A 23932-nucleotide genomic window follows, 5' to 3' on the forward strand; every position below is an offset into this window, starting at 1 on the left:
CTCGCTCTGGGTCCAGGAGCTACCCCCCTTTTTCAGCTCTGCATTTCAAATATAGTAGGAGCCAGGTGTGTGGGCAGCCTGTCTCCTACAGCATTTAAACTGTAGAGCCGCAGCTGGGGTACGTCCTGGGTCCAGCACAAGCCAGGACTGAGCTGGGATTGCTTAGTCCTGGCTCATGCTGAGTCTGGGACCTACCCCCACTGTGGTTCTGCATTTTAAATGTAGTAAGAGCAACTACATTTAAAATACAGATCCACAGGAGGGGTAGGTCCCAGACCCAGTACAATCCAGGACTGAACCGGGCTTGCTCAGTCCTGGCCCATGCTGGGTCCAGGAGCCCCTGTCGGCTGGGTGTGTGTGTGTGAGTGAGTGAAGGATGTTAAAGACTAGTCAACTATCCGATAAGCATTTGCTTATTGGATAGTTTTTTTTACTAGTGGACTAGTTGATAGGCGCTTCCGCATTCCTCCTTTGAAATGTACAAGGGCCCCCCACTGCGCTCTTTTACATTTCAAAGGAGGAATGCGGAACTCCGAATACAGTCCGGGGCCAGCGGGAAGTCCTGCTGACTCTGGGCTGCATACAGGTGCCATCTTTGAAATGCGCAAGAGTCCCCAGCAGGGGCTCTTGTGCATTTCAAGGCCATGGAGCCCAGGATCAGCTGGGGACTCCCCAGTTGATCCTAGGCTCCCAGAGCATTTCCTCAGAACCCAGCTGATCCTGGGTTCTGGGGAAATAATCTGGGAGCCTCAGGTCAGCTCCCACAGTATTTCCCCAGAACCCAGGATCAGCTGGGTTCTGGGGAAATACTCTGGGAGCCTGGGATCAACTGGGGAGTCCCCAGCTGATCCCGGGCTCCATGGCCTTGAAATGCACAAGAGCCCCTGCTGGGGACTCTTGCGCATTTCAAAGATGGCACCTGTATGCAGCCCGGAGTCAGCAGGACTTCCCACTGGCCCCGGGCTGTATTCCGAGTTCCACATTCCCAATGGGGGCTCTTGTACATTTCAAAGGAGGAATGCGGAAGTGCCTATAGACTAGTTGATAGAAATTCCGTTGACTAGCCAATTAACCGCATTTTAACATCCTTAGTGTGTGTTTGTGTATCCCAGCTCCCTGATGGGACCCTCCACTCTCCCCACACACAGGGGCTGCTCCAGGGGTTGCAGAGCAGCCTCTTCTCATAGCAAGTCTGGGCCTGCCACTGGTCAAGGCTGCTTCATGGCAGCCTCCCCTGCCCTCTCTCCCCATGCTGCTGCCTCTGATATAAAGGCAGCAAGGGAAGGGAGAAATGAGAGTAGTCGACTCACATCCCGAGGTCAGAGAAGAGCCATGAGCATTATTAATAGATTGTAAACATGATAGACCAAAAGAGCTTAATCTCCTTATCTTGATAAATCTTATTCATTTATTTGTTTTGATTACAGTCTGTAAGTATCTATAAGGGAAATAAATATTTAATAATGATTTCTTCAATCCAGCAGAAAATGTTACAACATAATCCAGTGACTGGAAGTTAAAATTTAACAAGCTGAGTGTAAATAAAACATATTTTTTTGATAGTGAGGGTAACAATTTACCATGTGTTGTAATGAATTCTCCTTCATTGACCATTTTAAATAAAAGTGCATGCTTTTCTAAAAAAATTTTAGGAATAATTTTTGGAGATTTCAGTGGCATGTGTTACACATAAAGTCAGACTAGATAATCACTATGGAGCCCTCTGGCCTTGCAATGTATGAAACCAGAATAGTTTTCCAGATGCCTTAATAAGTAGAAATAATCTCAATGAATTGGAGACAGACTACAGAATGCAGTGCCCTCTTTACAGGAAATCAAAAACCTCTTCCTTAGTTAATGATGTGGCTCATCAACTATTAAGACTATGCCATGATAAAATGAACTATGAAAAGTGGTGGAGTTTATGAAAGGAAAGGTAAAGAATACAGAAGAGTCATCTTAATGACAGATTTCTACTATGACCTAACATCAAGGAATGATCTCCATATTTCCACATACATTCCCCACATCACTGCTGGGAACACATTCTCAGTCTAAGACATTTGACTTCAGGCACCCCACAGTGGTACAGATGACTAGGTCAGAGGTGGGTAATAAAACAACTGCAGTCACCAGAGTTAGCTTCTGGTGGGCCACTGCCAGTATAATTACTTGCACTTCTGGAGGTACCTCTGGCAACTCCGATTGGCCAGGAATGGTGATTTGTGGCCAGTGGGAGCTGAGAGTCCCCCATGCCTTCAGAGGTGCAGGTAAATATGGTGATGTTGGGGGCCTGTCGGGCTAACCCTGGCAGACGGGTTTTCGCCCAAGGACTGGTATTTGCCCACCCCTGAGGTAGGCAGTGGTAGGGATGTCAGAGACTAATCAACTAGTCGCTTTCCATCCCCTTTGCTGTTACTATCAGAGAGAGACAGTAGGGGTGGGGGAGCAGGAGCCAGTGCTGGGGGGAACCAGTTTAAAAGCTGGTTCTCCCCAGCCCCATCTCCACGCGGGGCAGGAGAGGTAGAAGCACAGTGGAAATGGTGCGAGCGGGGACTGAAGCAGTCTCTGCTTTCGCTGCTTCTGCTGAGATTCTGCTTTTGAAATACAGTAATGCCTCATTTAACACATGCCCACTTAACACATTTTTGCGATAGCACGATTTTTTTAGGGAACGTTTTTTGAATTACACGACTGTCCCCAGAATAACACGATTTCCCCAGCCAGCCCATTGCCGGTGGCTGTGTAGGGCTTCCCCTGCCTCCCTGCAAAGTGGTGGAGGGTTCGCTGCTCGCCGTGCTGTTCCCCACTGACTCCCTCTCACCAGACGCCTTGCCCCCTTTCCTCCACCCCCGCTTGCAGGCCGGTGGCTGGGTTTCCCCAGCCGGCCTGTCGCCTGCATGGGGTTTCCCCCGCCTCCCTGCAAAGCGGCGGAAGGTTCGCTGTTTGCCACGCCATTCCCTGCTGACTCCCTCTCGCTGGACACCTTGCCTCCTTTCCTCCACCCCTGCTTGCAGGCCAGTGCCTGGGTTTCCCCAGCCAACCCGTCGCCAGCAGCTGGGCGGGGCTTCTCTCGCCTCCCTGCAAAGTGGCGGCAGGTTCTCTGCTCGCTGTGCCATTCCCCGGTGACCCCTCGCCAGATGCAGTGCGGGTCCTGGCAGGCCTATCACAGGGGCATACGTCCAACTCAGTCTCCCTCCCCTCTCCTCTCTTGCCCTTCCCCAGAGCCAAACACCTCCCTGCTGTAACCCAGTCCCCTTTCTCCCCCAACCTTATGTCCCGGTCCCAATGGACACCACCGCTTGAAACACAACCCCCACCTTTTCCATTATTTTCAATGGGAAAATGACCCTGCATAACACGTTTTCACTTAACACGATCATTTTCTGAAACATATCTATAGTGTTAAATGAGGAATTACTGTATACAAGAGCCATTTATGATCCCAAACCCAGGCAAGCAGTGCCAGGAAAACAACCAGGTTTTTTTTTTTTTTTTTAAATAAGTTTATAGACTCTTAGAACTTGAACACAACAATTGAACTTCACCTGTCAGCCAACATCACTATCAGGGTTCATGTGTCTTTCAAGTGGCAAAATGTCATTTGTTGCAACTGGAGTTCTTGTTTGGATGAGGAATGAAGGATGTTAAGAGATGGGTAATTGAGTAATCATGTAGTCAATACACAATTTGTTGATAAGGGAAGACCCTCAGAAAGAGCTACCCCCTGCTGCGGCTCCTACTAAATGTAAACTACAAAGCTGCAGCGGGGGTAGCTCCTGGACCTGGCATGAGTCGGAACTGAGCTGGGCACGCTCAGTCCCAGTTACGTGTTGTGTCTAGCAGCCCCTGTCTGCGAGGATCCCAACAGGGGCTGCTGCTGGGGTTGGCCATGGCCAGGGGCTGCTCCGGAGCTGCTTCCCCTCCACCTCCCCCCGCCTGCTGCATCTGATAGAGCAGGGGTGGACAATAATTTTTTCCAGGGGCCACTTTGGAAATTTTTGAAGTGATCCCGGGCCGCAAAGAAAGGGGCATGGCCAAGATATTTCCGGGTTCCCCACCCCTCAGACAGTGATTGGTCTGGGGGTGGAGTGCTTTTGCCCCCACCCCACATTCCCCCAAGGTGCCCGTGCCCCTGGCATCGGAGGAGACTTCCCTAGCTCCCCTGTCCCTGCCCCTAGTTTAAGCTTATCAGATAGTCAATTAATTGACTACTGTTTTGCATGCCTATTAAGAATAAAGCAGGCTTAGAAATTCACTTTCCACAAATAACCAAATTTGAGTCTAGTCCCTCAAGATAATTGATTTCTAGGAGTCTGTCATTTCAGGAGCCTTTGACAGTGTATTGAGTATGGGTGCAAAGTTATCTTTTTTGGTAATTCAGAGTGAAATCATTCCAGATCTTGAGCCCACCTATTTTTTTTCAAAAGGGCAAAATTATTTAGCAGTTTTGTAGAAAACTCATTTTTGGGCTTCATCTTTAAAATTACATTGAAAATGCAGTCTGATAAAATTGATTTTTAGTTATGTGCTTTTATGTAATCTCCAGGGCAAAATTTGTTAATGTTCTTGAAACACTCAAAAATTATTTATGGAATAAAACTTTTCTTAGTAATGTTAAATCCATACTAGCAGCAAAACTGTTAGCTGAAACCATTTTTAAGATTTGAGTTTTGCCTCCGAGTCTAGTTAGTTTTGAAGTGTAGACCAAGTTTCATTGTCTATCACATAATGTTTTCAGTTCAGATGCAACTATGAAAGCCTGCACAATGGTGCCCCATCTACACCTCTAACTTAGTGTCTTTATACACTCCATCCTATTCTCTCTCCTGATTATTGCCTTCTTTGCAAAACTCCCAATTCCAGTCCTTTTTAAAATGGTGTTTATATGGAGGTTTGAAAATGGACAGCACTAATGCCATGTGATGTAGTTCCATGCCAGCTCCTATGTTTTTTGCATCCTTCCAATCAACATTTGTCAATTGTTTTCCACTTCATTCAGATCACTCCAAAAATCCACCCGCATCAACAGGCTGATTGATCTTCTGATACTTGTATTAAATGCAATGCATCCAAGTGAATTTTAAGATTGTAAGTTCTTCAGAAGCTTGTTTAATGGAGATAATGATGTTTGATTTATAATCTTGAAGAGTAAAGAGAGAAAAGGAAAAGAGGGTGAGAGTGATTGCTCTTCCATCAACCGTGGCAACCACATTAAACAGGGTTGTGAGTGGCCCACCTCACAATTTGAGAACTCGCTGCCAGAGGCCATCAACAGAGGGGAAAGAGGAATGCTTTTTGCTCCAGTTTACTTATTACTGGCTGAATGGTTTCTTCAAAAGAATATAAGGGGAGTAGTTAGGTTTTCTCATAAATACCATTATTTTTTCATATTTATAACTAGTAAATGTTGTTTGAGCTGTTTTTCTTAAAATGGTTTTCAAGTTTATTTTGGACTCTTTATCAGTTACAAGGTGAACAGCAAGGCTCAGCTGCTGGCTACCAGCTCCTAGCCCTGCGACAGTTACCAGTTAAGGTTACCAGTACTGGTTACCTTAGCTAACTGGTTACCAGTAAGGTTAACTAGTTGCTCATTTATATCCCTACTTAGGACAGATAATACTTTTTAAAATGCATTTTCCAAGTATAAATGTTGACTTGTGGAAACAGGTTGGTCATTACTTAAATTTTAAATTGACAGTTCCCTATATGATTTAAAAAAATCTGTGTCAAATGCCCTGAGTAAAGATAATCTGTTAATGATTTGCAGAATAATTACTAGCATTTTGTTAACTTGTTGTTTAACCACTGACTCTCAAAATGTTCTATACTGTGTTTTTTTCCCCATATCTTAAGAATGTGAAGCTATCAGCTGAAGTAGAACCATTTATTCCTCAGAAGAAAGGCCCTGATACACTTATGATATCTATGGCTCTCCCCAATGACTGTGGAGGTGTTAGTGGAGTGGAACCAACTCCTATTCCCAGCTACCTGATTACTTGCTACCCATTTGTACAGGAAAACCAGGCCAACAGGTAATTTATGGTTCTGATTCTATATGGAAAAAGATGACTTTTAAGTAAGAGTTTGAAAAATTCCCTTCTGTCAAAGATGTGCATGAAATTAAGAAAGTGACTATATAAACAGTTTTCATACAATTAGTGATAAGCTTGAGAACTTGCTCGCTGCACTTATTTGTTTTTCTACCCCTCATGAATGAGGATAGCATTTCTATGACTCTAGACAATGTCCTCCCTATTTTTCTCCTTTAATCCCCTCCATTCTTGGATTCCTTGTTCTTTCTTGTTTTGGTCAGAGGGCTGGCCACAGATCTTTCTTGAAACCACTTGCTCTATTCTGAAACTTTAAACGAGATACCTCTGAATTGTATCCTCCCACATCTAAAATAAGGTACTACAGAAAAAAGTCTAGCCTGGATCCTTATATGGTAAAACAGTATGCTGTTAGCAGTCTGAGGCCTTCCCATGGCTAACTTTATTTGCAAGTACATGTGCAAAACAGCACGGTGTATTAAACTGAGCATGGGAAGGGATTAGACACCAGAAACCCTTATTCTAGTCCCAGCTCTGCCATTTGCCAGTTATATAGCCATGAAGACCCTTCTCTTCTCTATATATGTGTTCCTATGTAGGATAAAATCCCAGTCCTGCGGCAGAGCTTTACACTGATCACGCACAGGGCTCTACTTAACAATTCCCCTCCTAGGAAGTGGCTTGTGCGGATTTGTACAGTTATTTTGAATTTTTGCTCTTATCTTCCCTTCTCTTTTGAACACACATCTTCAGTCTTTGTTCATCTTCACCCAATAGTCTTCCTAATCCTATGGAGAGGCGGGGAATTGGATTCATATTTCCAGTGGGACTATTTTGGTTGTACTCAGTTGAATAGAATTGGGGGTGAGGAGAAACAGAGTGAGACCACTGCACTTGCTCTGTGCTTGAAGGAGTAGAGAGAGCTTACTTGAGTAGTAGGTGTTTGTTTTTACAGTCACTCTCAAAGACTGGGAACCTAGGAGCCTGGTACAAAATGTGAGCTGATGGCTTATTTTCCTTTGCCTATCAAAACATTATTTGTCCTGCATTAGTATGAGAATGTAAGACTGAACTATTGCTGCCATATCTATCTGTAAATGTACATGGTATGTGTGTTTTTATTCCATTTTTTTTTCAGATGTGTTAAAATAATTTAAATTAGAATATGAACACCTATAAATATATATCAGTGTCTCTAATTGGAATGGTTTCTTTAAGCAGCTTTCTCTATTATGGTGAACATAATTTTTTCTTGACAGTTATTTTGCCATACTAAGATGTTGGTTTCTTCTGGCCTATTTTTTAATTACTTAGTATAACATTGGTATAAATTCTTTTGCTTCATAAAATTTAAATCTTTAGGTTGCGTAGTTTTATTTCCAACAGTATTCTGTGTATTTTGTGCAGTATCCTTGATTGCAGTTGGAAATATATTATTTCAGGCATACTGTCAAAATATATATTATTGCACACTAGGAATGTAACAGCATTTGAGTTGAGCTATTAAAAGCTAAGAGCTCATGAAACAGTTTGCACTAATTCTTTTCAAAATAAAGGATTAAGTTACTAGTAAATTTACTCCAATTATGTGTAACTATTCAGCAATTTTATTCTCTTTCTCTTTTGGTTTTTCAGACAATTTCCATTATATAATAATGAAATCAGATGGCAGCAGCCAAACCCAAACCCTGCAGGACCATACCTTGCTTATCCTATTATATCTGCTCAACCACCTGTCTCCACAGAGTATACTTATTACCAGTTTATGCCAGCACCGTGTGCACAAGTTATGGGTTTCTATCATCCTTTTCCTGCACCCTACTCTGCGCCCTTTCAGACACCAAGTGCTGTAAATACAGTTACAACAGAATGTGCTGATCGCCCAAACCAACCAGCACAGGTCTTTCCATTATCCAGACAGAGAAGCAAAAGCAATAACAGAGGACCAGCTACACAAAAAGTAAGCATGTTGTTTTTGAGCCCTAATAGAACAAATAATAGAATCATGTGAAAGTATCTTTGCACAAAAATGAACTACTTTTTATCTTCTTGTTCAGCAGTATAGAAAAAATATGTAAAATAACACAGTGACAGTGTACAGGTTGGACCTTGTTGGTCCAGAACCCTCGGGACCTGAGCAGTCCCAGACCAGAGAGCTTTCTGGACCAAAAGAGGTCAATATTCCCCTGCTGGCTGCCCTGCTGCTGGCTCGGGGCTCCCTGCTCTGCTGCTGCCCCCCTAGCGCTAGTGAGTCAGGGCTCCTCTCTGCTGCCCACCTAGCTGCCATCTGGCCCCTGTGAAGCAGCCCTTGCATGCAGTGGGCCTAAGCTTGCAGTGGATGGAGGCTGCTCTGCAGGATGCCAGGGCCCGCTACAGGTGAGGCTGATTTGTGGCAGCCCCCCATGCTCCCCACACTGTTCAGATGGAGGCAGCAGTGTGGGGGGGGAGGGGGAGGAGGTTAGGTGTATTTGGCATTAGTTGCATAGGTAATAGTCTCCAAAACTTCTTGACTAACAGTAATGTAGTAGCTGTATAAACTAACCTGCATTGTAGATATTAAAATCTTCTTTAAATTGGCAGGTTTGATTGCTTTTGGTTTTTTATGTTGGAATGTTATCCAAGATAATATTAACCTTGTGAACTACTGGAGTACATTGTCCAAAATCTCTTACTTCAAATGGGTGACGTCTATAAAGAATCTGTTAGAACTTTATAAAAATTGTAATAACACTAACTAAACAATTTTTAACTGTCATATTTAAGTTATATGTCTCATGCATATATTTGACTGTTTTAAAACAGCAACTACAGTTACAGACACACATAAAAAGTAAAAGGGCTCCAGTGAAAAGCGTAGCGATTCAAAAAGAGACCAGTGCATCAGGTCCTGAGAGCAGATCAAAAATTGTGCTGTTGGTTGATGCATCTCAGCAAACAGGTAAGATGTCTTTTTGGTACCCGCTAGCAAACTGGAACTGCAATCATACCACCATGATTACTGATCTAGTCAGATCGTAAATTTAAGGAAGGTTGATACTATAAGATGTCTAATGATCTTTAATGATCAAAGAAGTGTTGTAGAAAACGTGGTTGACTCATTAAGTTTGAGAGCGTAAAAAATGCCACCTAATCAGTTCTTCATCATAGGAATGCTGCTGGAGAGACACAGTGACTAACTATTAAAGGTTCCTTACTACTTCCGCAAAGAGGGTTATTGGGATGCATCAGTAGGGTACATCTACACAGCAGCACTATTTTTAAATAACTGACATTCCGAAATAAAAATATTCGTATCTACACTACAAGCCTTTATTCCAAAATAATGGGAAGCTGGAGGACTTCTTACTTCAACTCATTGTAACCTTCATTTCATGAGGAGTAAGGGAAGTCGAAATAAGAGTGTTCTTCCTTCGACTTCCCACTGTGTAGACAGCGCCAAAAGCCCAGTTAAGCTATTTCGACTTAAGCGATGCAAAGTTGTATAGTTTAATTCTACTTTAGTCTTGCTGTGTAAATGTATCCCTAGTGGCCTGACAAGATTCCAAATCTAAATGAATCTGTCTAACCTAATTTCTCTAGTCTAGATATATAGTGTAGAGGGCATTTGTGTGTGTGTGTCTGCAAGTCCATTTGCTCAAGTCCTCCTCCTAAATTATAAGCACTATGGCCACCATATTTGATATACAGCTTCCTGTTCTATCTTAAAACAAGGTTGGGGTTTGGTTGTTCCAAGATGACTGGAAATCCCAGGAAAAGGACAGTTTTCCATAACATGCAAAGGGAGGGGCTGCTTTTCAGAGGGATGTGATATGAGAGTGGCCACGAGGGGCGGCCATACCACTAAGGTAGTGGCCAGCAGTGCTGAGTCTCTGCAGTCTTGTCAGCCAGCACGCTATGTAAGTAGCCTTTCTGCCTCAAACCCTTTCCCCTCCTCCCAGCCCTTGGCTACAGCACCGGAGGAAGGTGAGAAAAATGGCCCCTGGAAGCTGGGACCCCCAAATACTCAGTTTCTTTCTCTCTTACATCCCAGTCTCATTCACTCCCCCCACACACACATTCCCAAAGCCCTGAGTCTTGCACACCCCACACTGCCAGCCACTTGCCCATATAGACCCTGGAAACACTGGGTAAGTCTTATCTAGAGCTTAGTTCTGTCAAGTTGAATGGGAATGGAGACTCCAGATAGGAATCCATTTAGCTGAAGTTATGGTTTTAACTCTTGGAGCTAAAAGGACACACTCAGGACTTCTAAGAAAGCAATGCTATTTAACTATTTAGAAAAAATTCCTGAACCTCAAACCGCAGTTTTTGATGAACAGGAAATCTCCCCCCCACATTTCTTACCTGCTCACTCAAACTTCTCCACTGTGTGCATTTAATTTATTGTAAGGCTGCTAATGAATCAAAGGCTGTAAACACTGATTATTTTATTGTTAGTCTAGGGTAAGAATCATGTTTTTAGAAATGTTGGAAAATGTTTGGGTCGGGAGTGGGAAACCCTTGTAAACAATATAATGGAGTCTTTAAATAACTAGAAAGATAGTAAGGAAGTGTGTTAGACTTGTGGCAGGACTGATAATTGAGCACCAGATATATTTTTGGTTGAGGCTGGGTGTCAGTTAGAAATCTTGAATCTGCAAGCATTTTTGTAGCATGTAGTCAGTAGTAGGGCAGGTGTGATTTTTTTTATCAGTCTGGAACTTTAGTCAGTTATGTGCCTTAACCAGAAAAAAAAAAACCTCATTATTGAAGGTTTAACATCACTTGCTGCAGAGAAATAGTAACTATTAATTGCATGACAATAAGCTTAAAATTTGGTAAGATTTTAGCAGGCATGTGTTAAAACTGTCATTTTACTTACTGCGTTATGTTAGTCTTCCTTTCCATTGTTGTTTTGAATAGAAACAGTCAATATCAAGGTCAAAATATGACCTATCTTTAGAAATTTTCTTCTGCCCAAGTGTTACTATCTGGCTGCCTGAAGTCTACATGAAATGAATGGTAATCTGTTCGGTTTCTATTGGTTATCACACTTGCACACTAATTAGAACTCTTCTTGGCAATTGCAGCTAATACCTCCCATTAGACTAATGTTAAGGAACTTTGGGAGGCAGTGTGGGGAAATTGCATTTTTAGTGTCTTTACTCGGTGTGTACTTTGGCAACTTCTAGTAGCATCAATCTGGAACTTTTCAGTAATACTAAAATTCACTGGATTGGGAGAAGGCTGAATCTCTTCCAAGAGTGGTCTTTGGAACTTTTTTCCCTGAGAGCACTTCTAAAAACTACACAGTACATTGGGTTTGATACAGAGAAAAATATCGCAAGGCTTTTTCATAAATTCTATTTTATGTATCTTCTGGGGTGGTGTGCGTGCATATGTTTGTTCATTCCACTTCTGCACTTTGAGCAATAATTGCAAGAATCTTGCTATATGGGCTATTCAGAGACCCAGAATGCAGTGAAAATTTTGCCTTGACAACCTGCTTGGTATTCCTGAACTCCCTTGTTTTTTTAAGACTTTTGTTACTGGCAACAAATTCCATTGCGAGAAATAGGTTGCATCTTGAGCAAGGGGTCCGTTAGTACAACACAGGTAGACCTGGAAATAGTCTGAAAACTGAATCTTGCTGCTTATTTCATACAGCACTGCCAGTACATTTCTCTTTCTACTAGTTTGGAAGTATCTTGGTTAAGATTTCTTTTCAGTGGGTTTAGTGTTTTCATCACAAATGTTAATATACGATTAGCAGTTTTTTTCAATTTTCCAACAACTGCCACGCACAGTTATATTTTCTTTGTCTTACAGATTTTCCTTCAGAGATAGCTAATAAGTCACTTTCTGAGAGCTCTAGTACAATGCTGTGGAAATCAAAAGGCAGGCGAAGACGTGCATCCCATCCTGCTGCAGAGTCTTCCAGTGAACAAGGTGCCAGTGAAGCCGATATTGACAGTGATAGTGGTTATTGCAGTCCTAAACATAGCAACAATCAGGCTGCTGCTGTCATGACTTCAAAAAATACAGATTCTGGTGCAATGAATGTAAGTGAACATTAGTGAAGAGCCAAGGCTGTTGGTGAATGCTACAATAAAAATATTTACTAAAATGTTCTTTCTTCCTTTTCAGATTGTAGAACCATCAATAAATACAGGTATAGTTTCTGGTTTTTTTTAACTTGCAAAGGAAATCTTGAATCTCTCATATTTCCTGTTCTAATATATCTTTATTTATGTTGTCTTAGCAATATTCCTGTGTCCTTTCTAAATTATGTAGATCTTAAACTGTGCTCCTTCAGATCCCTTCTGGAGACCTTTCTGTGCTGCAATTTCTATAACGAGTTGCTCAATGATAATGAATAGGTCAGTGGCTTGGTAATGATTCATTAATAGCAATTGTCCCTCTAAAGAAGGAAAAAAAAGTTGAGGCTTTCAGATGATATTTTCAGATGAGAATAAATGCAACCTTGTCTTTGACACTTTTCTTTCCCCATTGTGTTCTACCTTCATTGTTACAGTAAAACTCCAATTTTCTGGCATCCAGTGGTCCGGCACTCCCGATAGTCCGTCACCAACTGGAACCTGAAAGTGCTCCGGCCAGCCGGACAATTGGAGCTGCTCCGCACAGCTTCCCCAAGTCCGCTGCTGCCGCTGCTGAAACTGACAAGCGGTAGACTTGGGGAAGAAGCGCAGAGCAGCTGAGGTGCTGCCGGGTTGGTCCCGCAATGCTGCCCCTCACCCCCCTGCTCGGCGCCCGGCAGCACCCCCCTGCTCTGAGCTGCTGCTGCTGCTGAAACTGACAAGCAGCGGACTTGGAGAAGCAGCGGAGCAGAGCACCTGGGGTGCTGCTGGGCGCCGTGCAGGGGTGAGGGGCGGCACTGCGGGACCAACCCGGCAACACCCCAGCTGCTCTGCCCCGCCGCTTCCCCAAGTTGCCGCTGCCGCTTGCAGCCCCAGCTGGCCTGTTGCTGGCGTCTGCGCGGGGCTTCCTCCGCTTCCCTGCATAACGGCGGAGGGTTTGCCCCATGCCGCGCCGTTCCCTGCCAACCCTCCCTCCCTCCCCCAGACCCCTCACAGCTCCCCTTCCGGAGTACCTCCTGATAATCTGGCACCCCCTGGGTCCCAAAGGTGCCGGATTATCGGAAGTTTACTGTATATTGAAAATTTGAAATGGAAGGCAGCTTGGGAGAAAGTGACCATGAAATCATAGAGTTCATGATTCTAAGGAATGGTAGAAGGGAGGACAGCAAAATAGAGACATTGGATTTCAGGAAGGCTAATAGGTAAGGTCCCATTGGAAGCAAGACTCGGAGGAAACGCAATCGAAGAGCGTTGGCAGTTTTTTAAAAGGACATGATTAAGAGCCCAAAAGCAAACGCTTCCATTGGGTAGGAAAGATTACCACCTTGGATCAACCGGGAGATCTTACACGATCTAAAAGTCAAAAAGGAGTGGTATAAAAAGTGGAAACTAGGTCAAATTACAGAGGATGAATATAAACAAAACACAGATATGCAGGCGCAAGATTAGAAAGGCAAAGGCACAAAGCTAAATCTAGCTAGAGGCATAGGGTAAAATAATACGTTCTACAAGAATAATAGGAGAAAGAGGAAGACCAAAGACAGGGTAGGCCCATTGCTCAGTGAGGAGGGAGGGACAGTAACAGGAAACTGGGAAATGGAGGAGGTGCTTAATGACTTCTGTGTTTCGGTTTTCATCAAGAAGATGGATGATGACAGGCTGCCTAACATAGTGAATGCTAGTGGAAATGGTGTACGTTTGGAAGTTAAAATAAAAGAACAAGTTAAAAATTACTTAGAAAAGTTAGATGTCTGCAAGTCCCCAGGGCCTGATGAAATGCATCCTATAATATTCAAGGAGCTGATAGAGGAGGTATTTCAGCCTTTAGCTATCATCTGTGGAAAAATCACAGATGGCAGGAAAGATTCCAAAAGACTGGAAAAGGGCAAATCTAGTGCCCATCTATATAAAGTGAAATAAGAACAACCCAGGAAACTACAGACCAGTCAGTTTAACTTTTTGTTCCAGGAAAGATAATGGAGCAAGTAATTAAGGAATTCATCTGCAAACATCTGGAAGAAAGTGAGGTGATGGGTAACAGCTAGCATAGATTTGTAAAGAACAAATCATGTCAAACCAATTGGATAGCTTTCTTTGATAGGACAACAAGCCTTGTGCATAAGGAAGAAGCTGTGAATGTGGTATACTTAGACTTAAGTAAGGCATTTGACATTGTCTTGCATAACCTTCTTCTCAATAAACTAGGAAAAAACAACCTAGATGAGGCTACTGTAAGGTGGGTGCATAACTGGCTGGATAACCATTTTCATAGAGTAGTTATTAATGGTTTGCAAACATGCTATAAGAGCATAAAAAGCGGGGTTCCGCACGGGTCTGTTTTGGGACTGGTTCTGTTCAATGTCTTCATCAACAATTTAGATATTGGCATAGAGAGTACGCTTATTAAGTTTGCAGATACCAAGCTGCGAGGGGTTGCAACAGCTTTGGAGGATAGGGTCATAATTCAAAATGATCTGGACAAACTGGAGAAATGGTCTGAGGTAAATAGGATGAAGGACAAATAGGATAAATGCAAAGTACTCCACTTAGGAAGGAACAATCAGTTTCACACATGCAAAATGGGTCGTGATTGTCTAGGAAAGAGTACTGCTGAAAGGGATTTTGGAATCATAGTGAACGTCCAGTTAAACATGAGTCAACAGTTTGACACTTGCAAAAAAAGCAAATGTGATTCTAGGATGCACTAAAAGGAGTGTTGTGAGCAAGACACGAGAAGTCATTTTTCCACTCTACTCTGCGCTGATTAGGCCTCAGTTGGAGTATTGTCTAGTTCTGGGCACCACATTTCAAGAAAGATGTGGAGAAATTGGAGAAGTTCCAGAGAAGAACAAAAAAAATGATTAAAGGTCTAGAAAACATGACCTATGAGGGAAGACTATGTTTAGTTTAGTTGAGAAAAGAGACGACTGAGGGGACATAATAAGCGGTTTTCAAGTATCTAAAAGGGTGTTATAAGGAGGGAGAGAAATTGTTCTCCTTGGCCTCGGAGGATATGACAAGAAGCAATGGGCTTACATTTTAGCAAGAGAGGTTAAGGTTGGACATTAGGAAAAACTTCCTGCCTGTTAGGTTGGTTGAACACTTGGATAAATTGCCTAGGGGGTTGTGGAAACTCCCATCACTGGAGATATTTAAGTGCAGGTTAGACAGACACCTGTCAGGGATGATCGAGACCGTGATTGGACTTGCCAAGAAGGCAGGAGACTGGACTTGATGACCAGTTCTAGTGTTCTATGATTCTGATTGTGTTGCTATTTAGAACATAAGCTACTTGGAGCAGTGACTTTTATTGTATGTTGTACAGGACAGAATAAGTTGGTTCTTATTCTGATCAGGAGTTTTGAGTACTATTGTAAAACTAAGGAAAAGTCACTTTAGAGCAATTGTACTAACTTCAGCTCTGGAAACTGGGCAGAACTGTCAATTTGAGTGGTTCACTGTAGGGATGTGAACGACTAGTTGATAGACTAGTTGCTTCTCCCCCCCCTTGCTTCCTCTATCAGAAGGAGGAGGGCGGGGGGGGAGGGGAGAGAATGCAGAGGGGGTACTTCAAAGCAGCAGCACCACCACACAGAATCATAGAACCATAGAGCTGGAAGAGACCTCAGAAGGTCATCAAGTCCAGCCCCCTGCTTTAGGCAGGACCAATCCCAACTAAATCAACCCATCCAGGGCTTTGTCAAGCTGATACTTAAACACCACTAGGGATGGAGACTCCACTACTTCCCTAGGTAACCCATTCCAGTTCTTCACCTAAGGCCGGACCCCGGCTCCATGTGATGCGACTGCTTTGAAACACCATGTGCAGCCTGACGACATCGCAGGTGGCCCTGGGCTGCATGCGCATAGCCACTTTGAAGCATTGTGGAGACCATGGGGCCAGCAGAGGCTTGCCCCATGCTTCCCTCAGAGCTTTAAGGCTGTTGCTACACTTCAAAGGCAGAGGCCCCCTATCGACTAATTGAATAGTGGGTGCAAATGACATTGACTATTTGATTAGTCAATAACTCAAAATTTAATATCCCTAGTTCACTGTCTCTAATACGCAACTACATTACATTAGATGTTTACCAAGGTAAGCAAACTTCACTATTAGCAGATGAGTGTTTGTGGCTGAATTCTGTTCTTAAAAGCAATTTTTTTCATCAAACTTTGGAAATAATAAGAATGCAACTGAATTTTTGGCAGAGACCAAACTATTACAAGACTCACATCACGTTTTTGGTGTGATCTTTTACTTTGAAGTGACAAATGTTCAGTGGTGTATACCACGTAATACAACTTCTGCTGTACTTACTGACTTTTCCTTCTTATTTTATTTTCAAACTTCTGTTTCTTTCAGCTACCGTAAATTGGACTAATGTAAATTCCCAGGCAACTCAGAAAAAACCATGGATAGAAAAACCTCAGACATTTTCCAGAGGCGGAAGACAGGCTGAACAGAGAAATAGTTCACAGGTACCTTTTAATATTTTAAAATAAAAGCACATTCATCTCTTTTAAATTGCATCTCTCAGATGATTAACTACAGGTTATACCTGCCTTAACTGGGACTCCCTGGTCCGGCAACATCCGTAGTCTGGAAGGACCACAGATGTTTTTGGACGAGAGCACTTCAGGACAGCAGGGCCAGCAGTTGGAGCCTGGTGGGCTGATGGTAATGGATCTGGAGCCTTGGCAGCCCGACTGAGGCTATGGCAGCCCAAACAGCAGAGAAACTAATGCAGCCCAGCAAAGGCATCCTGGCCAAGGCCACTACTGCCCTCCAGGGGCTGAGTGCCACCCCGCTGTGCGGTTATGCCACTGGTCGCTTGGGTGGTGTGGGGCCAGGACTGTGGCAAACATGCAGGGAAAGCCTGGCCAGGGCCACAGCAGTGGGGCTAGGGCCCACCTCCCACCCAAAAACAGGGCTAGGTCCCTACCCAGAAGTGGGTCTAGGGCCCTGGCAGCCAAGCAGGTAGTGGGTCCAGGGCTGGGGACTGTCAGGAGGCAGCCCATTGGAGAAGCAATGAGCCGGTGGCAGGGAGAGGCGGAGAGCTGAGGAGCTATAGCAGGGGCCTGCCCTGGCACGGCAAATTCCCTCATTCAGGACCAGAGAGGTCCAACCTGTATTAATATACAGTAAACAATGCATTAAAATGAAAATGGAAGTGGAAAGCAAAATTTGTAATCAGGATTTAATCACTCTATGCATTATATTTGGCTGCAAGTACACGCTTGGCAATATTCTGTCTCTAATCTCCAGTTAAGCAGTGTCCTTTTATTCTGGGCTTGTCAGTAGTGTATAAAATGGAGAGACATCTGAAGAGTGTACCGTTTGGTAACAGAATAATCAATGCAATAATTTTCAAGTACTATATAGACAATTTAACAGATGCTTTAAACCAGCGGTTCCCAACCGCTGGCTGCCAGGCCGTAGTGGTTGTTAGAGCTCAAGCTGGCTGTTCGTGGTGGCTCAGCTCTGGCAGCCATGGTGGCTTAAGCGGCAGCAGCAGGAGGTGGAGCAGGAGGCGCCTCCCTTCCTCATTCCCCATTGATAATGGGCTCTGCACTCCACCCCCACCCGTTGAGACACAAGACATGCTTGGAGAGGATGTGAAGGAGATGACTGCTCCCTTGCCCACGCCTCAGTATGGCCACATTCCCTAGAGGGGGCAGTTTCACTCTGGGGAAGGAGTGGGTGGGGTGGAGGGGGGGAAAACGGGTGTTGGGTGAGGGTGTGGTGGGGTCACAGGGCAAGAGGATGTTGGCATGAGCTGTAGGGTTTGGAATCAAAGGGTGTTAGGCTCTGGGGAGCAAAGGGCTGGGTTGGGGCTAGGTGGATGGTAATATTTAATTTGAATATTCATTATTTGCATAATGAATATGAAAACATGCAAATAAGATGTTACCAGGTCATGAAAAGTTGGTGAATGGGTTTGTCCAGCCACGGCATAAAAAGGTTGGGAACCTCTGTTTTAAACGATGAGTGGAAAATGCTTCAGCTTTAAAAATTCCCAGATATTTTGATAGATTAAAAAAATTAAAGTTATTAGATTTGTAATGGCATTTTCTTTTTCTGTTCTCATTCTTATCAGTTTATTTGCAGCCATCATGATATAGCAGGGCCAACACCCACTGTGGGCCTGGGGAATAGGTTGGGGGGCCAGTTCTGCCCCCGGAAGGGGTGAGGCCTAGGACAGAAGGGGCATGGCAGAAGGCAGTCAGTCCTTAGTGCCACCCAGAACATGGTGCTGGATCTTTGCTCCCCACAGGCCTTAGAGCCCCACGGAGCAGTGATCCTGTAGCAATTCAAAAGGATCTGTAGCTACGGCTACAGCTCATGCAGCAACAGCTTCAGTGGCCGGGAACTCTGGGCCCCTTTGAAATGCTGGGCCCTTGTGCAAGTGCCCCCTTTGCTCTCCGCTGCCTTCTCTCCCTCTTTTTCCCCAGTCAGCAGGATTATCATGATATATTTATTCATCAGTGCCTTTTATACTGTCAGCCTTTACTGTATGGTGTCTAAATACAGTAAAACCTGTGTTATCCGGCTTGGGTATTAGGGCATTCCACTTGGGGATTAGGGCATTCCAGTTATCTAAAAATTCCGGTTATCTGAGGGTCCCATCAACCTAGGAAAAACCAATGAACAATAATAGTAAAACTCAAGTTTTTAATATTAGTAGTTTTGTAGTATGAGGCAGTTAGTCACACATTTCAATTTTGAGTTAAAATTGATAAGCCAATCATGGTAAATCAAGCCAGGCCTGTGCACCTGGAGATGTGACAGTATTGTGGCTGGGGGCAATGCTGGTTAACAACATTTTCTGGTTAACAAAGGTTTCACTGTAGATGGTTTCAAAAGAAAATTGATCTATGCTAACATTTGTGTAAAGAAGACCTTGACCTGCGAAGAAATTGTTATAAAACTTTACTTGGGAATGTTAATAGATACTTTTCCCTTAAAAAAAAAAAACAAAAAAAAAAAACACCTGTATAAAAGGACAATCCACTTTTTAACCTAAGTTATGTTGAAGTTTTTGTTTTGAAATCTCAACCAAGTTGTTGCTTTGCTAAGGCAGGAGTCTTGCATCAGGATTCAACAGCACTAACCTTCAAGAGTGGGCTAATATGGCCACTCGTTTACATTTAGACTGAGGTATGAAATGAAGTATGTGTACATAAGAAGATACTTGGTCTTTTTGGGGGCACATTGGATGAGTTCACTATTTTTTCTCTTTTGTCAGCCAAAGTATGTGTTTGCTTATTTATATAAAAACTAACTCTTCATGAACATATATTAAGTACATAGTATAAATACTGTACATATGAAAGTTGGCCAGTTATGCCAACTACTGTACTGTTTTCCCCCCAAAAAAGCTGTTTACTGGTATGTCCCATGATAATTTGGAATGGACCAAGACAGCATTTAGCATAATTAGCTATGTAAACACTCAAAGACCAAATGCATTGATACTCTGTGCTGGTGCAAGCTGGAGAGGTCCCTTTACAGATCTGCAACAGGAATGCTAGTCAGTATCCAAAACAAAGACCAGAAAGGTACAAAACAGCAAGTTAAGCAACTGGTTCAGAGTGGTGGGTTGAATCTTAGTTGAGGTATAATGTGCTTTCTGTATACAGGCAGTCCCCGAGTTACGTGGATCCGACTTATGTCGGATCCGCAGTTACGAACGGGGATTTTCTCGCCCCGGAGGACTGGAGCGGCGGGACGCCTGGTCCCGCCGCCCGTCTCCTCCGGGGCGAGAAAAGCTGCTCCCCGTCTCCCTGGTCTGCTGTAGGGGGGCACTAGCTGCGTGTCCCGTCCCCCCCCAGCAGACCAGGGAGACGGGGAGCAAAGCGGCGGAGGACCCGGGGCCGGACCTGCGGCGCTTCCAGCTGATCTGGAAGTGCCGCGGTCTGGCCCGGGTCCTCCGCGGCTTTGCTCCGCGTCTCCCTGGTCTGCTGGGGGGGGACGGGACACGCAGCTAGTGCCCCCCCACAGCAGACCAGGGAGACGTGGAGCAAAGCCCGGGGCCTGTGGTAGAGCAGATGGGGCGCTGCGGGTTGGTCCTGCAGCACCGCTCCTTGGCGCTACTGGACCAACCCGGCAGCACCCCAGCTGCTCTGCCCCAGGCGTCCTGATTCAGCCACTGCTGATCAGTTTCAGCAGTGGCTGAATCAGGACGCCTGGGGCAGAGCAGCTGGGGTGCTGGTGGGTTGGTTCAGTAGCGCCGAGGAGCGGCCGTGCTACTGGACCAACCCAGCAGCACCCGAGCTGCTCTGCCCCAGGCGTCCCCAAGTCAGCCGCTGCTGAAACTGACCAGCGGCTGACTACAGGAAGCCCGAGGCAGAGTTGCTCTGCCCCGGGCTTCCTGGAATCAGCTGCTGATCAGTTTCAGCAGCAGCTGACTTGGGGACGCCTGGGGTTTTTAAGTTGAATCTTTATGTAAGTCGGAACTGGTGTCCAGATTCAGCCGCTGTTGGAACTGATCAGTTTCAGCAGCGGCTGAATCTGGATGCCAGTTCCGACTTACATACAGATTCAACTTAAGAAGAAACCTACAGTCCCTATCTTGTATGTAACCCGGGGACTGCCTGTATACAAGTGGTCTTCGTGAATGTTCTTTGTAGGCTGACTGGGTGGGCTGCCCAGGAGAGATTTAGGAGCCATCCAGCTGGTTGGCAGAGCGCCCACAGCTGCTCACAGCTGACAGCATGTGTTTCTGTTGGTGTGCACAGGCTTCAATGAACACTACAAAGTGTATTCCTTACATGGATGGAGAAAGTAGAGGGAACACAACTTCAGTTGTATCTTTGAAGTGCACCTTACGCAGAAGATGAATATGCTGTGAGATAAGAATTGCTTCCCAGAACTAGGACACACACATCTCTTTTTTCATATTGTATTGCTTTGTCTTTAGATAATACATTTGGCTAGATTTGGTTATTTGGGCTCTTGAACATTTTCACAATGAATCAAAAGTATAATTGATCAATTAGCTATACAATCAATCACTATTTTAATATTTGTGTATATGAAAATTGGGACTGTATAAGTTGACTGCCCCTAAATCTTCTAGGAATGCAGCAGTCCTCAATTGTTATAATCTATTCTGGCAACCTGAGTCAGCTCTGAAGACCTGTTTTTCTGGCCACAGTTTTACGTGGACTGGTGCTTTTGGATATTCTGGGGAAGGAGGAAGAGAAGTGCCTTTCTTTTAATCCAACAGGCATTTTACAATCACTTTTATTTAATATCACAGGCTCTATCACAGACTAAGTGCCCAATTAAGCAACATTTGCTAAATAGACCTCATTTTGCCAGCCAAGCTCATTGCAACTGAAGGAGGAGTTGCTTTTTGGACAGCTTCTGCCCTTTGTTCCACCAAGGGGGCGGATTTAACTTGTACCTGGGTCCATTGGCATTGAGAACTCGGAAAACGATCCTGCATTTGGAGTCTATGGCATGTTCCCTTTTTTAGCCTCCCATGCCTGGCACTCTGCTGAACTCTGACCTTATAAATGGAGTTTAAGGTGTTTTTATGCCACTGCAATTCAGTTTCCTGGTGCATTTCCATCCCCTAGAGATCTCTGTATACATTCTTCTCCTTGTAAGGTGCCTGTGAATATAGCCCTTTCTGCACATAGAGTGCCTTATAGGATTGGCTTGAAAGGAAGGTGAGGAGCATCCAGTAAAATATGTTTTGTAGTTTGTTTTGTCCAGCCGTGGTCATTAAAGAGAGAGTTCTGCAGATGCTCATCCTTTAATTTGGAGAATTCACCAAGTGACCTCCTGTAGTTCCCTCCTCTTAGATCCCTCCAACGGGCCTGTTAGCAAACTCTTTCTCCAGTTTGGAGATGAGGCAAGCCGCTATTTTAAGATGGATCTGATGCTCTTAATTTATAAAAAAAAAATGTGTAGGGATTTTGGGCAGGTTTAGCTTGATTATTATAACACAGTAATCATCACTGTGCCTTAAATCTTCACCAATTTAAAGATAAAACTCTGAAGTAAGCAGCAGATTTGCATCTCCAGTGCCAAAGTTCAGCACTCTCATTTTACTGGCTTATCAGAAACAATGTTTAGCATTGAATATATTTAGATGTTGGATCACAATGGCTCTTTAAACTAATTTTGCAACTACATCTCTTCAGTGTGCAGTTTGAATATTCCTACATTAACTAAATCAGTGGTAGAACCAGCCTTAGAATTTTGCGGAGGGCAAGGAAAACCGCATTTTCTCTCATATGATAATACCTCTGTGCCCAGCCTGAGTAGCTGTATTGGGCAATTCATATCAGGAAAAATACATTCAGTTGGAGCATTATGTTTCTATTTCAAAAATATTTTAGCCAAAAAAAAATCTACAAAATGAATGAAAGCTGATATTCTTCCTTACATTTTCAGATCTCCAATATCAGGAATCTACAGAAGATGACAATTGTGATCTTTTAGATCATAGAGTCATCAGATTGGAGAGACCTTGAGTAGTCATATAGTCCAGTCCCCTGAACTAGCAGGACTAAGTATTATCTAGACCAGGGCTACTCAACACACAACCCATGGTCCGCATGTGGCTCTTTTGTTTTTGGCATGCGGTGCGGTTTGGGTTTACACAGGGCCCACGTGGCCCGCAGGTGGGAGCCAAAACGAAAAAGTAGTCAATATAATGGTCTTCTGTTGATATGCATTTTAGTAGTTAAATTCCTGGACTGTCATTGCTCATTTAAATTCCAGTACTGTCATATGAGTGGAAATCAGGTAAATATTGCATTTTATTACTATTACTGACTTAAATGGGGCCTGTGTGTTGCATAGTCTTGCCTGAATCTTTGTATTCATGCCCTTTATTGTGAAAAGCTATTTGCATATATTTGCATGTATATGCAACCACACAAGTTGTGGCCCTCAGAATGTGCTGAGAGTACCATTGTGGCCCCCAGGGCTTCCAAAGTTGAGTAGCCCTGATCTAGACCTATGCCTGTACTTTCACTGCTATTCAGAAGGAGTGGATGCTTAAATTATTTCATTTTCACTAGGGATGTTAAAGACTAGTTGACTAGTTGCTTCCTTCCCTCCTTGCTGTTGCTATCAGATAGAGGTAGCAAGTGGGGAAGGAAATGGGGGTACTTCAAAGTGGCAGTGCCTCACAGCTGACCCTCTATGCGGCGCTGCCCCTTTGAAACACCACGGTGGCGTTTCAAAGGGGCAGCGCCCACGGAGCCCGGGGTCAGCTGGGGAGTCCCCAGTTGATCCCAGGCTATGTGCAGCGCTGCCCCTTTGAAACAACATAGTGGCAATTCCAAAGGGCAGTGCCACCCTTTTGACTAATTGAATAGTCGATGCAAAAATGCATCAACTATTCAATTAGTGAAATACTCACTACTGAACAGCCTTAATTCTCACATCACCTATTCTGTAATACTCAGGGTGAATATGAAGAGTTCAGAGTAGAACTTTGAATGACCTTGCTTCTGTTAACACATAAAACTAATTGCACATGTATGAGAAGCATAATACAGAAGAATTTATACCTCGTTGCTAATGCAAATACAGAATTTGAAAAGCGTTAATTCATTCTATAAAATTGTTGTAAGAAATGTATGCCTCAGATGTATACTATGTATGTGTATGTGTTGCTGAAAATAATTAGTTTGTAATCTTTATTTACTCATGTTAACTATTTAGCCGATGAATACTTTTAAATGGATGCTGTCTAGTTACAGAACAGAAACAAAGTTTCCATGACTGCTTATAAAAAAAAATGTAGTTAAGTTTTCATTCTTAAACTTTGTCTATGG

At 43.8% G+C, this 23932-nt stretch overlaps 1 protein-coding gene across 3 annotated transcripts in view; it reads left to right on the plus strand.

Annotated features, from left to right (window-relative positions):
* SECISBP2L (SECIS binding protein 2 like) overlaps positions 1-23932 on the plus strand; it is a 58889-nt gene that overhangs the window by 9064 nt on the left and 25893 nt on the right. For 2 of the 3 annotated variants that reach the window (XM_075897204.1, XM_075897207.1), the window contains exons 2-7: positions 5857-6035; positions 7689-8013; positions 8856-8991; positions 11862-12094; positions 12180-12204; positions 16494-16609. In XM_075897204.1, the coding sequence (XP_075753319.1) occupies positions 5857-6035; positions 7689-8013; positions 8856-8991; positions 11862-12094; positions 12180-12204; positions 16494-16609 (1014 nt within the window). Of the gene's footprint in view, positions 1-5002; positions 5092-5856; positions 6036-7688; positions 8014-8855; positions 8992-11861; positions 12095-12179; positions 12205-16493; positions 16610-23932 lie in introns of all 3 variants that reach the window. The other variant, XM_075897206.1, reaches the window with a different exon arrangement.

This window comes from Pelodiscus sinensis, chromosome 14, assembly GCF_049634645.1.
Source record: "Pelodiscus sinensis isolate JC-2024 chromosome 14, ASM4963464v1, whole genome shotgun sequence".
Classification (NCBI taxonomy): domain Eukaryota; kingdom Metazoa; phylum Chordata; order Testudines; family Trionychidae; genus Pelodiscus; species Pelodiscus sinensis.